General features: G+C 35.1%; 1 protein-coding gene across 3 annotated transcripts; it reads right to left on the reverse strand.

Annotated features, from left to right (window-relative positions):
- Positions 1-596: 596 nt before the first annotated feature.
- LOC142975573 (cystathionine gamma-lyase-like) lies at positions 597-10,118 on the reverse strand. 3 transcript variants are annotated; one of them, XM_076118509.1, is made up of 8 exons: positions 9,227-9,293; positions 4,930-4,948; positions 4,559-4,711; positions 4,163-4,450; positions 3,545-3,815; positions 2,250-2,402; positions 1,964-2,138; positions 597-1,880 (listed from the first exon to the last, which is right to left on the reverse strand). In XM_076118509.1, exons 2-8 carry the CDS (start codon positions 4,945-4,947, stop codon positions 1,730-1,732), a joined length of 1,209 nt encoding a protein of 402 aa, XP_075974624.1. In that variant the 5' UTR covers position 4,948; positions 9,227-9,293; the 3' UTR covers positions 597-1,729. The 3 variants fall into 3 exon arrangements, with proteins under 3 accessions (XP_075974624.1, XP_075974640.1, XP_075974632.1); XM_076118525.1 differs by lacking the exons at positions 4,930-4,948; positions 9,227-9,293 and adding an exon at positions 9,947-10,118; XM_076118517.1 differs by lacking the exon at positions 9,227-9,293 and having other exon boundaries at positions 4,930-8,351.
- Positions 10,119-13,277: the final 3,159 nt, after the last annotated feature.

Below are 13,277 nucleotides of genomic sequence, written 5' to 3' on the forward strand. Positions count from 1 at the left end.
ATAACTACTGGATATAAAGAAATTAGCTTGTAAGTACTAACAGTACGCCGTATGTTAAATACGTAGGCATGATGCAGTTATTTCTAATTGTACCTATGCAAAATGAGTGCGTAATATTTCGCAGTGATGCAGTATATGCGACGTCACCGTCATTAGGCGTAGATTGGTAACGTTAGCCAGCCTTGAATTAGAGTCATCTTACGGTCAGTATTCTTACTTTGCGTGTTCGCAGTCTAGGACATTGATCTACCAAAGATCTTGGTGAGTACCGACTAACAATAAAATTAAACTCTACATTGAAGAACGCTCTACGACAAAACGAAAATGTATTTCGATTACAGTAAATGGGCTCTCAGACCTCAGAACAAATTAAATCCTAATTGCTTCCTGCATTTTGACAAATTATTTTCGATCTTAATAAACAACTATAGCGTAAGTGAAAAAAGACGCAAGAATGGTCGATAACAGCTATCCGTGTCGTGTCTGTAATTTCTGATTGTTTTAACCAGAAATCAAACACACAACAGGCGCATGGAATTGCAGAAAGGAAGGCCATATCATCTTATTTTTATATAACGCAAAATAAAATCAGAAAGCACAGTGATATATATTTTTTTATTTCATCAACAAATTTAGGTGTACAAATAATAATTAAAATTGTAAAATTTTCCCTAAACTTAAAACGGTCACAAAATCATAAATAAATAGAACTATAACAAACACATTGTATGCAGCATGATCATAAATGTTTATATCAATTGGAATTACTGACGCGGAATATTATTCATATGAGAGACAAGCACTTAAGTGATAAATGTAAAAAATATATGTCTTTAAAAGCATTTTCAACTATCCATGATGAGGTAGGGAACATATAAACATGAAAAAAATAAAATACTGTAGCGATAATCATTCAGTAACGTCACATCGATAGTAAACGAATGCACAAACTTAACCTTTCTATTGATATGTTAAGTCGCACGTACCTACACCGTATTGTGTATAAAATTAGACTTCTTTTAACGTCAAGTAGATACAGATAGTATGATTACAAAGTTTATAAATAATTCATGTTGAACTTGCACATTATTATTTGAATAACAATTTTGTTTACCGCTACGAGATAGGTATTCAATTATCACCGACGCTTGTGCTAAGTGTTTAAAGTACTTGACAAAATATTGATAAATCTTAAACTCTTCTTTATCTGACAATAAACATAAATATTACACTAAATAATATATACACAGATATAATGTCACAGCTCAACAATAGGTATTTACTTAAAATTATGGATATCCAAGATGAATGAACTTTACATAAATAAATAATTTATGAATGTAAGCGTATACGAGTGGAGAGGTACTTAATTATACAGAAATACTAAGCCAGTATAATAGGACCGGAAGCTACGTGGCTTTGTCACCACGCTCACCACGGGCCCATTCTAGGAAAGCATTTCAATATTGTCTAATTATTGTGATGTTTCAACCAAAATACACGAAACATTGTAAATAGCACTATATCATTAAAATTGTAATTCCCCGTGACATGAAAAGACAAAATATCGTATTCACGCCGGGAAAATAAACTTCTTACTATTCGTCATCTGCATTAATAATATCATTATAAAATAGTGAATTTGTATATTTTCATTAATAAATAGGTAAGTAGAGATTTTTCGTCACTTAAATAAAAATGTAGAAAAGTTTACTTATAAAGCACTGTTCTATTTTGAGAAAGTTGCTTTGAATGCGTGTTCTAGGTCATTGATCAGATCTTCAGGGTCCTCTAGACCAATTGAAAGTCTAATGAGGGAGTCTGTGATGCCCAGCTCGGCGCGTTGTTCAGCGGGGACAGATGCATGCGTCATTAGAGACCTGAAATAACACATATTTATTAATCAATTGCTTATACAATAACATACATATCTGGTAAAATCTTTACAGAAAATAATGCTTACGGTAATTCTGCCAAACTTTCATATCCTCCCAAACTCTCAGCAAGAATAAATATTTGCAGGGACATCAAGAACTTTCTAGATTCCTTTAAACCTCCAGCCATCACAAAACTAAAGACGCCGGAATGTCCAGACATTTGTCTTCTAGCGAGCTCATGTTGTGGATGTTCAGGGAGACCTAGAACAGACACACAACAAATTAGTACTGCATACTACAAAAAGGACCTAAGATACAAGACCATAGATACCTATGTATTGCCAATAAAATAGAATACATTTGTAGACTTACCAGGATGCATAACCGATAAAACTTGAGGATGTTTTTTCAACCAGTTGGCAACAATTAGAGATGATTTCTTATGTTGTTCCATACGCAACGCTAATGTTTTCAGACTTCTGTTGACTAGATAACAATCCATAGGTGACGGCACAGCTCCCATAGCTGAAAGTAACGGAACATTGTAATAAATGACGTAAACCAGGGGGTGTGTCCATTCCGGAAAACACGCTCAGATAAAAACTAAAGTTTGTGACGAAACATGAATATGATCTCTGTTCAGGAATTCCACGGAAAAGAGCAAGTGACTATTGCACAATATTACGATACACCATTCGGTTTTATTCTTAAACATCTATTTTTAATCCGATAGTAGCTTATATTTTACTCGAAACACAAGTCTACATTACGGACGAACAAACTCTACGTTTAAAGACCATATAGGTACTACCAAATCATACTTAGGTAGAAGATAGACCATATTAAGGTGCACCTAAATACATACAAGTCTGAAGTTTTTAATGCAAATAAGCGCTTCGAACAAAACGATCTTATTCGTCATTTGCTTAGTGAGTGTAACATAGAGACACGAATACATCATTTATGTAAACATTCACGACCTCATGTTTTGTTTTTCTTGAAAAACAGTTGATCGCAACTTTATTTAAATAAGAACATATGCATTATGATAGACTTATCTACGAATCTAACTTGTTTGAGTCATGATAAGTTCATAACATGTTTGTATACAGAATTAAGTAATGTATTACGTATGTATTAAGAAATTATATTACTAAGGAAATTGAAAACAATGATGACACGAGGAAATAACGGTTGCATTGATGACGTCTCGGGGAATCTTAACATTATCATTACATTTATGGTGTATGTTATACCGTGACTTGCAGTTTTACCTGCTATGACTAATGGTGTGACGGAATCGAAATGCTGTAACACCATAACATTCTTTCAGTTGAATGCTATTACACAGTAACTGATAGAAATCAAAATATAAAATGCTGTATTGATTTTAGTGTTCATGTAAGTAATATCACTACATATTATAAAGTTTCTTCGCGTTATAAGTTTCCTCGCGATAATCGAGATTTTGAACGGATTTTCATTGTTAGCCAGAGTGACTCTTGAAGGTTTCAATTTCTTAAGATTTACCCGATGTAACCCGATTGAAGCCAAGGCGGGCCACTAGTTATAACGAAAATAAGTTATTGCACGCGATTATGATTTAAGTTAACAGTTTAACACTACACAGCTACACAATAATGAAAACAAAAATAAATTCCACTTACCATTTTGGAGGAAACGAAGTCTTTCAGCTAATTTGTCGTCTCTTACAATGGCTGCACCCATGATAGCATCCGAATGTCCATTCATATACTTCGTTAGGGAATACACTACGATATCAGTTCCGAAATTCAGTGGCTTTTGTAAGTATGGCGTGAGGAAGGTGTTATCCACAACTACAATAATATCTGAGCTACGTTTTTTAGCCAATTTACTAATAGCACCGATGTCAATTACTTTCATCATTGGATTTGTAGGCGTCTCCATCCATACCATCTAAAATTAACAAAAAAAAATCGTAAGTTTATTATACGTGTTATGAATGTGTATTTTGAAATCGAAACATTTGTGATAAAGATTGTTGTGGTTAATATTATAGCGTTCTTATAAATATGAATGTAATAATGTTATACATTTTCGTCATTTAACATGCGTTTGGTATGAACGTGCGCAAACATTATATTATTATGATATCAACGATATTAGCAGCCACATGTTGTGCTTAAGTAACATAGTTAAACATATAGCATGCTGGTTTAACTAAGACCGGCGAAAAACCAATAAATATGCCAGCTCATGTTTTTATTCATGTTTAAATTATTAAACAGACATATTCCACTCACCTTAGTATTTGCCTGGAAAACTTTCTCTACCTTTTCCAGATTTGTGAAATCGGCAAATGAAATTTCGATTCCCATTCTTTGTACGACATTTCTGAAAAGCCGGTTAATGCCGCCGTAAACATCATCGCAGCATACAACATGGTCACCCGCGCTCAATAAAGAATAAATAGTGGTGGCTGCCCCAAGACCCGATGCAAATGCAAAACCATGTTTTCCATCCTCTAATGCTGCAAGGCATTCTTCTAAAGTATTTCTAGTAGGATTTCCAGATCTGCCATATTCAAATTCCTAAAAAAGAAACATCAAAAATAACATTTCGGGTTCCCTCATTTTGTATATTCATAGAAAAAAAGAAAAGATATGAAAATAATTGAAAAATTTTGAGTCGGTACTTACAATAGGTTCGGCGGGAGCTGGCTGTTTGAATGTGGTTGCAGTGACTATCGGCGGCACTACAGCACCAGACTTCCACTTTTCGGGTTCTTGTCCTGCATGAATGGCGATCGTTGCGAAGCCAGGCTTTTGTTCCAGGAATCCGTTCTGTGCCATCTAGCGTTGAAAAAAACACAATAATGTTAGTCTGTCGATCTGCAATATTCCTCATCAGGAATGACCTTAAATTATTATCGAGATGAACAATGAAATAAGAATAATTTATGAATGCACAAAATTAAATTAAAGACATAAGCTTACGACCATCAACAATTTTGTGTTATGGTAATGATAATGAAAATAAAGCCTTAAGTGAGCCGTAAGAAAATATTTACCGTACAAACACAACACATAATTTTGAACAGAGCCGGATTAACCTTAAGGCAGAGTAGGCAACTGCCTAGGGGCCCAGCATCGACAGGGGCCCCGCCCAGTGCACTGCATTCCGAAAATATTTTTTTTTTGAATTGAACAAAAATGATAATTAACAAAACTATTCTTTCTTTTTCAACACCTGTAACACTTTATACATACAGAACCATCTAGTATCTAATATTAGAACTAATAAATATAATCCTTCGAAACGCAACTAACTGGACTTCATGTACGTTGGGGGAATCCCCGATTTGTTGGGTGCGTTCTGTAAGCTTCCGTAGCGTGATAATAATTTGTAGCGTAATAGTTCCGAAACTTTCAAAATACCTATAACCTACGTATCTTTAATTACAATATGTGATATGAGTTCTGCGATTGCAAGGTAAATTTTAAAAAGTTTATGTGTTCTCCGTATTTGAAAACTTACGATTTTCACATACACAAAACCAAAAGTATTTAAAACATTCAGAACGCAGCGAGAAGGCCCACGGTTTATGTCATTTTACGTTGGGGAAATCCCCGATTCGTTTGGTACTATCAGGCAGGAGCGTTTGTTTTTGTGTAGAAGTAGACTCGAGTCGACTGTTGAGTATTAGTTGTTTTTATGACAGTGGTCTTGAAAACTTGACGAGAAAATAAATCTTCTTGATTAAAAAACAGAATTAAATAAGGTAAGTTTATTTATTTGTTCTGATTGTTTGTGATATAATTATTTGGCCAATAATATCCTTACTTTTCTGAAAATTTAACCATTTCTCTGTCTTAGTTTTTCATTTACATCTTTCTTTTAAGGAACAAAATGTCCGATGAGCCCGTGAAAAAAAAGCATTTGAGCGGTGCAGAAAAACGTAAAAAGCGGCTAGATCAACAAAATAAGCGTGATGAGGTATTAAAAAAGACGCAAAACCTTTTCCAACTTGGATTTGTTCGCCAACCACTCGAAAATCAACCTTTTCCGAGTACGGCTACGTCTGCTGCTGATCAAACCGGGAGTTTGGAGGCGGACTCAGGAGACATTCCTAGCGAGTGTTCTGAACAGGCCAACCAGGATCAAGAAGCAGCTACTTTAGCAGGTGCCGAGGTAAGTGAGGCAGAGAACGAGTTTCAATCACCAGTACAACAACAAAACGCAGCCTATCAAGATGTAGGATACCAGAACGACATTGGCTTATGGAAAAATATTACCAAAGAAATACAAGATTATTGGTGTATCAGAGATTTTAACGAATGTCAACACTTTGACTGTGATTTTTCTGCTTCAAGCCGTCAATACGAAGACAGCAAAAGATTTTTCTCTCAGTCAATGTTTTTTCGTAAACATATAAGTGGTGGTAAAATGAAACGAGAGTGGCTCATGTATTCTCCATCGACTGGAAAAGTATACTGTTTGCCATGTGTTCTTTTTGGCGGCGTTGAAAACCAATCACAGTTTCAAACAGGATTTTCTGATTGGAAAAACGCATCGCATAGAATTCAATCTCATGAGAATACAGGAACGCACCGAGAATGTGTACAGACCCTGATTAGTAGACGGCGTTGTCAAGGCCGAATTGACACTTCTTTAGAAATTGCATATAACAAAGAAAAAGAATATTGGTTCAATGTTTTAAAAAGAGTGGTGTCAGTCATTAAATTTTTAGCATCCCGTGGACTAGCATTTCGTGGCAATGACGAAATTCTTGGTTCCCAGCATAATGGCAATTATTTGGGTATTTTAGAATTACTCGCGGAGTATGATCCCTTCCTCAGTTCGCATTTGGCCAAATATGGTAATGTCGGAAAAGGAAGACAATCGTATTTGTCTTCTACGATATGCGAGGAACTTATTGAAATATTGGGAAACAAGGTTTTAAAACATATTATAGATGAAATTACAATGGCAAAATATTTTTCACTGAGCGTCGACTCAACGCCTGATATATCCCATACAGATCAATTGACTGTAGTCCTGAGATACGTTACATCAAATGGAGAAGTAGCAGAACGTTTTCTTACATTTATTCCTATTGAAAGTCACAAAGGGGAAAAACTAGCTGCTACAATTTTAAATTTTTTAAATGAAAATAACATTGATATAAAAAATGCAAGAGGTCAGTCTTACGACAATGCAGCAAATATGTCTGGCTGTTACAATGGTCTGCAGGCGCATATTAAAAAAATAAATCCCCTCGCACACTACGTCCCATGTGCTGCGCACTCGTTGAATTTGGTTGGAGTACGTGCTGCGGAGAGCTGCGTTGGTGCAATCTCATTCTTCGGATTCGTACAAGAATTGTACAACTTCTTTTCGGCATCAACTCATCGCTGGGCAATTATGCTCCAGAGTCTCGAAACACAAGACGAACTTAAACAATCGTCGTTTTTAGTTCCAAAAAAAGTTTCTGACACAAGGTGGTGTGCACGAGCCGATGCGACTAAGGCTTTGTCAAAAGGTTATAAGAGTTTTCAGAAAGCTCTGCAGTCTATTGTTGACGATAAGACGCAGACACCGCAACTAATTCACGAAGCCAAATGTTTATTAAAGGATTCTGAAAAAAAAGAAAATGCCATTATGTCAGTATTCTGGGCTGCCATACTGGATCGAATCAATGGTGTTAGTATATCACTACAAAAAGCAACCATTGAACTTCGAACGGCAGTTGATCTTTTAAAATCGCTTTTAGATTTTTTGCTTTCGCAAAGAGATTCATTTAACGACTACGAGTTGAAGGCATCTGAGATAAGTGGTACCAATTACAGTGATGAAAATCAGCGCGTACGAAAAAGGAAAAGACACCATGATGACGGACCTGCAGAAGAAGCTATACTCAGTGGAAGAGAGAAGTTGAAAATCGAAACTTATTTACCTGTACTGGACGTGCTGCATTCAGAATTGACACGACGACTAGAAAGCTACCAGGAAGTTAACTCTCTATTTGGATTTTTAACAGATTTCTTAATAAAGACGGACGATCAAATCAAAGAGGCTTGTACAAAATTTTGTGACTTTTATTCTGAGGATATTGAGCGTGAATTTATAAACGAGATGGTGCAGTTCAAGTACTTCGTCTTACAATTGGAGGATGCCGGGAAAGATAACATTGTAGCTGCTGAGAAATCTTATAAATTGATCCTTAATAATATGGTTCAATCAGCTTTCCCAAATGTTATGATAGCATTGCAAATTTATAGAAGTTTGATGATAACAAACGCGACCGGAGAAAGACATTTTTCAAAATTAAAATTATTAAAAAATTGTCTCCGAGCAACAATGTCTCAACATCGTTTAAATTCATTGTCTATAATGGCAATTGAAAATGATATATTGGAAAAGGTCCACATCGAAGAAGTCGTAAACGACTTTATATCTAAGAAAGTTAGAAAAGTCCCTATTTAAATTAAGAGAACTGTACTTCACTTTTTCCTTTGTTTATTGCTTTTTGCTAAATATATATTTTAAATTAAAAATTATTGAGTAGCGTTTAATTTTTCATGTAGGTACTTATACATAGAAAACACCTAGACTTAGGGCGAAATCAAACGTACGCTTACTCTAAGCTTGTTCTGCGCGAAAGACTGTTCTGTACTAACACGGAACCAAACCGCGTTGAGCACGGATAGAGCCTGCGATATCTGAACCCATAGGAGTTAGGACGTCATATCATCCATGCCTATATCTGGAATTATATTCAGAAATGTGGGTAGAAGGTAAAGTTGCCAACCGGACTATAATATATAGAATTGTACTATATTTCGGGACTCCGTACTATATACTGTTGAAGAAATAATTATATAGTACGCGAAAATACTATATTTTATATCAATGTTCTGCGTTCTGAATTCGAAATGGTGTGAAGAAAGAAACAGAGCACATATATCTTTTATACCTACTAAAAATGAGCTTTTGATTTATAGTAATTTAAAAATTTACTGCGATAAACCATCTGCCAGTTTTATTGGAGAGAAAAACATGTTAAAAAAATGCAAGAAGTGCAAAAAAATATAGTTTTTGGCCAGTAAAAAATAAAAAATAAATTAGTAAAATGTAACTTAGGTTATGTTTTATTGTTCCCTACTAAAAAACTACATTTATGTGCAAGGTACTATATTTTTAAAAGCTTTTCTTGAAAAATACTATATTTTGACACTAAAATGTTGGCAACCCTAGTAGAAGGCAAAAAAAATACATCACATGATTTAGTCAGTCAGAATAGGTAAAGAATAGGGGCCCGAAAATTGTAGTGCCTACAGGCCCATGACAGGGTTAATCCGGCTCTGATTTTGAATATTTTTATTCAGAATTTTATTATATTCGCCAATTATTAATAACACCTACTTAAGTCATATTTTACACCAAAGAGGTAGGTACAAACTAACAAACAATAGCTTTATTAGGGTTTTAAAACTCTTTTCATAAATTGAACTATAGACCTTAGGTAAGTTTTTTTTTATTAAGTAGGTACGTACGTAAGTAGTACCTACCTATTAATTATTGGTCGTTTTTAAAACAAAATTAAAAATACTACTTTGCCCGTAACACATAACACTCAAATTTTAAAATGTTGTATGTGTATTGTAAATTATTAAATTAATGGGTACACATTTATTTCATTCCTAGTTAGGTAAAATTAAAATATAAAATTGTATCTAATCTTTGAAACAATGGCAATAAGCAATAGGCACAAATAAAATTAATTACCTATTTATAATAAAAAAAAAATACCTATTTTGTCCCGCAATAAGCACTTTTGACTAGTATTTATTTATATAAAAATATACACAATGAACTACACTAATGGCACACAAAACTTGAGAGAGGTTACAGGTTAATAAACGACACAAACCTTTTTAATTTTCCTACGTCCCAATAATTCGCACGCTAAAATTCAAGGTTATTGTGCGTGATGGAAAAATGTGCTGAATATTTCGTCATTGTGTCTCATACAAAATCTTAAATGAAGTGTCAATTGTTGTGATGAAATATGAAATTCTACTTACATTTTTATTTACGATTACAATGTTGCAATAAATTGTCGTCCGTTTTCTTATCTAACCTATTAGCACACAACTAACAGGTCTTGAATTTCAGCACTAAATGAATAAATGTAGACGTCAAAACGTCTTTTTATTGCCGGTCTATGTCGCACGTTGACGCTCCGCTGTTATCGAATCGTATTGGTCGAGCCGCGAGCCGCAAGCGAGAAGGGTTATGAAATATGCACGTGTCGCACAATAGGTATACACTATCAATGCAGTTAAACGTACATAAAACTAGTGGCTTGTTTTGTTGAAATATAAAGTACTTTATTAATATATTTATTTCTATAACTACTACATATAATTACCTGTTTGTACACCTAGATAAAAAAACACTGTTTCATAAAAAAATTTTTAAGAAAAAATGCGCGAAAATGTATCAGACATATTTTGACACTGACAGTTAATTGAGAGCCTATCGGTCAATGATCCTGACTAAAATTATCGAAAAATCTTGACCAGTAAAGGGTATATAAATTATAAATTGACCTTTCATTCAATTTCAAATACTCCCTAAAACACATGGGTTGAATCAGTAGTCCTTAAGGACGTAATGACAGCGTAAGTGTAGTGAAACAGGGGAGTGTTTTGATTGGAAAGTGAACTTGATTCCTTTCATAAAAGTAAAACCTAGGTATTTCTACTGTTTATCTTCTATCTTTATTAAAATTTATTTGTTTTGTCTCGGTGCTATTAGTTCAAAAATTGGTGCCTCCGTGCCTTAGAAAATTATACCTGATATTTAAGAAAGATGTTTGTTTAAATTGGATGTGGAAAATTTGATTAGTTTTAGGGCAGTATATTTTTCACACTGATGGTAAGAACTTCATAATATGATGAAATCCAATTTCATGAATGATTTGTAAATATTGCATTGATATGTGATTCATAGTTACTCTAAACATGTTTCATGTTATCAGCAACACTTGATGACTTGCAATAATTTTACTAAGACATGTGAACAGTCATGGATCCATTGATCTAGTGATTTTCAGTTCTAGAAGTTGTCTAGTAGGATGTAGATAATTTATCCTCTATAACACAAAGTGAAATAACATTCATGATGGGAACATTTTTGACTGTCTTATTACTCACCTATGTGTTAATAAAATTAACACTTTATACTGATGTACCTACTATGTATGTGTTTTACCTACGCTGAGATTGTAAAAATACTTTAATATAAAAGTGGTACAAACTTTTAGTTTTCAACTAATAATTTAGCATATAAACTGAAAGGCTTTCATTATCAAGGAGTTGAGTTAAAAAAAACATTTCTTTTTTATATGTTTTGTGATTTTCTTTAGTTGCCTTATTGTTTTCCCCAAATATTCTTGGCGGCAACTTATCCGATTGATTAAAATAAACTATTCAAAGAGGTCACTGATTTCTTAGAAAAAGATGTCAATTCCTTCCTCTAGGTAATGTTTCACTTTTAAATAATAGACCAATACTCTTTGTTCTGTACTGGTATAAGAAAAATATTTCCTGTGCTACTCAGTTTAGAGCTTTTCTTACTCTGGACACTGCTTGTCACCATCGCATGAAAACATAAAAGTGTGGGTGGGTCTAAACCTCCAACAAATGGGATTTGTGTTACTCTCTCATGCAAAAAATCAAATAAATAAGTATGTGATAGTATTTGAAATTTATATGTGAAATTAATTTCACATGCTTTTATACTGAAGGAAAATGTCTTGTAAAATTCTTGCAGAGCTTTTCAAGCAAATCTTTGCAGAATGAAAAGTCTTGCCTGCATGCTGGCCTCAGGCCAGTCCCCTCTTTTTTTTTGTAAAAGGGTCATGACCTGCATTGGGTTAAATTAACTGTGCTGCTTTTATATTCATGTATTAACTTCCTTGAGCTGGAAAGCAGTGTCTAGTGTCAATTGATCCCTTGGGAAGTGTTAAATTTCAAGAACTTATCACAAAATCTATTTTTTATCAATACTATCTAGGGTCATATCCCACCAATTGCATTACTGATAGTGCTCATTCACGTTGACTCGCGGGCGCGGTGGCGGGCGCGGTCGCGAAATATCAAACATATGGCGATGTACCGAAGTGTTCACGTACAAACCGTTCGCGCGGTCTAAGTCGCGGGCGAGCTAGCGGCGTCGCGCGCGGCCCGCGTGGCGCGCTCGCGCCAATATCAAACAAGTGAAGATGTTCGTGTGTGTTCACGTCGAACTAGCGGTGGCGGGCGCCATGTCAAGTAAGATCAACCAGTTTGAGCCAGTTTGAGCCAAACGCCCGCCTGGCGGCCAACGTGAACACAAATCGCCACGTCCCCGCGACCGCGCCCGCCACCGCGCCCGCGAGTTCCAACGTGAACAAGCACATAGTTGTCCTACTACTATGGCCATCCATTTATCGTTTTTGAATAGTAATCTTTAAATATAACCTAAAGAAAAGCAACATTTTTAGGAGTCACATGGTTAGACTGCATATGAAAATTGTGAAAAGTTCCCTTACACAAGTCGTTATAAACACGCGACGAATTTGAATCTGTTAAGTTCTTGTTTTCTGAATAGGTACATGTCGTACACTGTAGCTATGAATTTCGCTTTAATATCGTATTAATTTAGACTCGATTGTTTGTAATCATTTAATTTTGGATCTTGGCGAGAGAATAATACACTCAGCGGCAGAAAAAGTGGCCCAAGCGCTTATCGTGAATTTGTAAACAAATTAAGTAATATATGAAAGATATATTGTTGTAAGTAGTTGCGAAGTGATCTGTTTAGTGTTATGAAGTGATGAATTTCAGATTAATTTAAGTGACGGATGACTTTTTCTAACAATGTGTGTTAGAACTGAATTCAGTGTTGATTCGAGAGGTCAGTTGAATTCTGTATTTTGAAATATTGCTGCACGGAAACGATTTTCTTTATGATTTTTATTGATTATTGGTCTATTTAGATTTTAAAAAAGATTTGAAGATGCCACTTACTGCTGAACAAGTGGCTTAGGTGGTCTTGTTGTCCGATCAGGGCCATTACCATTGAGAGGTGGCTGCATTTTTCAATGTATCGCGTACCACTTTAAGGTCTGCGATTAGGAGGTATCGTGGGACTGGTCTCTACACGCGGGGACCAGGAATTGGACGAACACGATGTACATCCGCAAGAGATTACCGATTTGTTAACCTCGAGGTGCTGAGAAACCGCTTTCTGACAGCGTTTGAGATTCACTAGAGGCTTCAAGCGGCACGCGGAGTCATTCTTAGTGAACGGAACATGAGGCGAAGGATAAAAGAACGTAATTTACGGGTAGGAAGACCAACCCGAGTA

This window comes from Anticarsia gemmatalis, chromosome 1 (genome assembly GCF_050436995.1).
Source record: "Anticarsia gemmatalis isolate Benzon Research Colony breed Stoneville strain chromosome 1, ilAntGemm2 primary, whole genome shotgun sequence".
Classification (NCBI taxonomy): Eukaryota; Metazoa; Arthropoda; class Insecta; order Lepidoptera; family Erebidae; genus Anticarsia; species Anticarsia gemmatalis.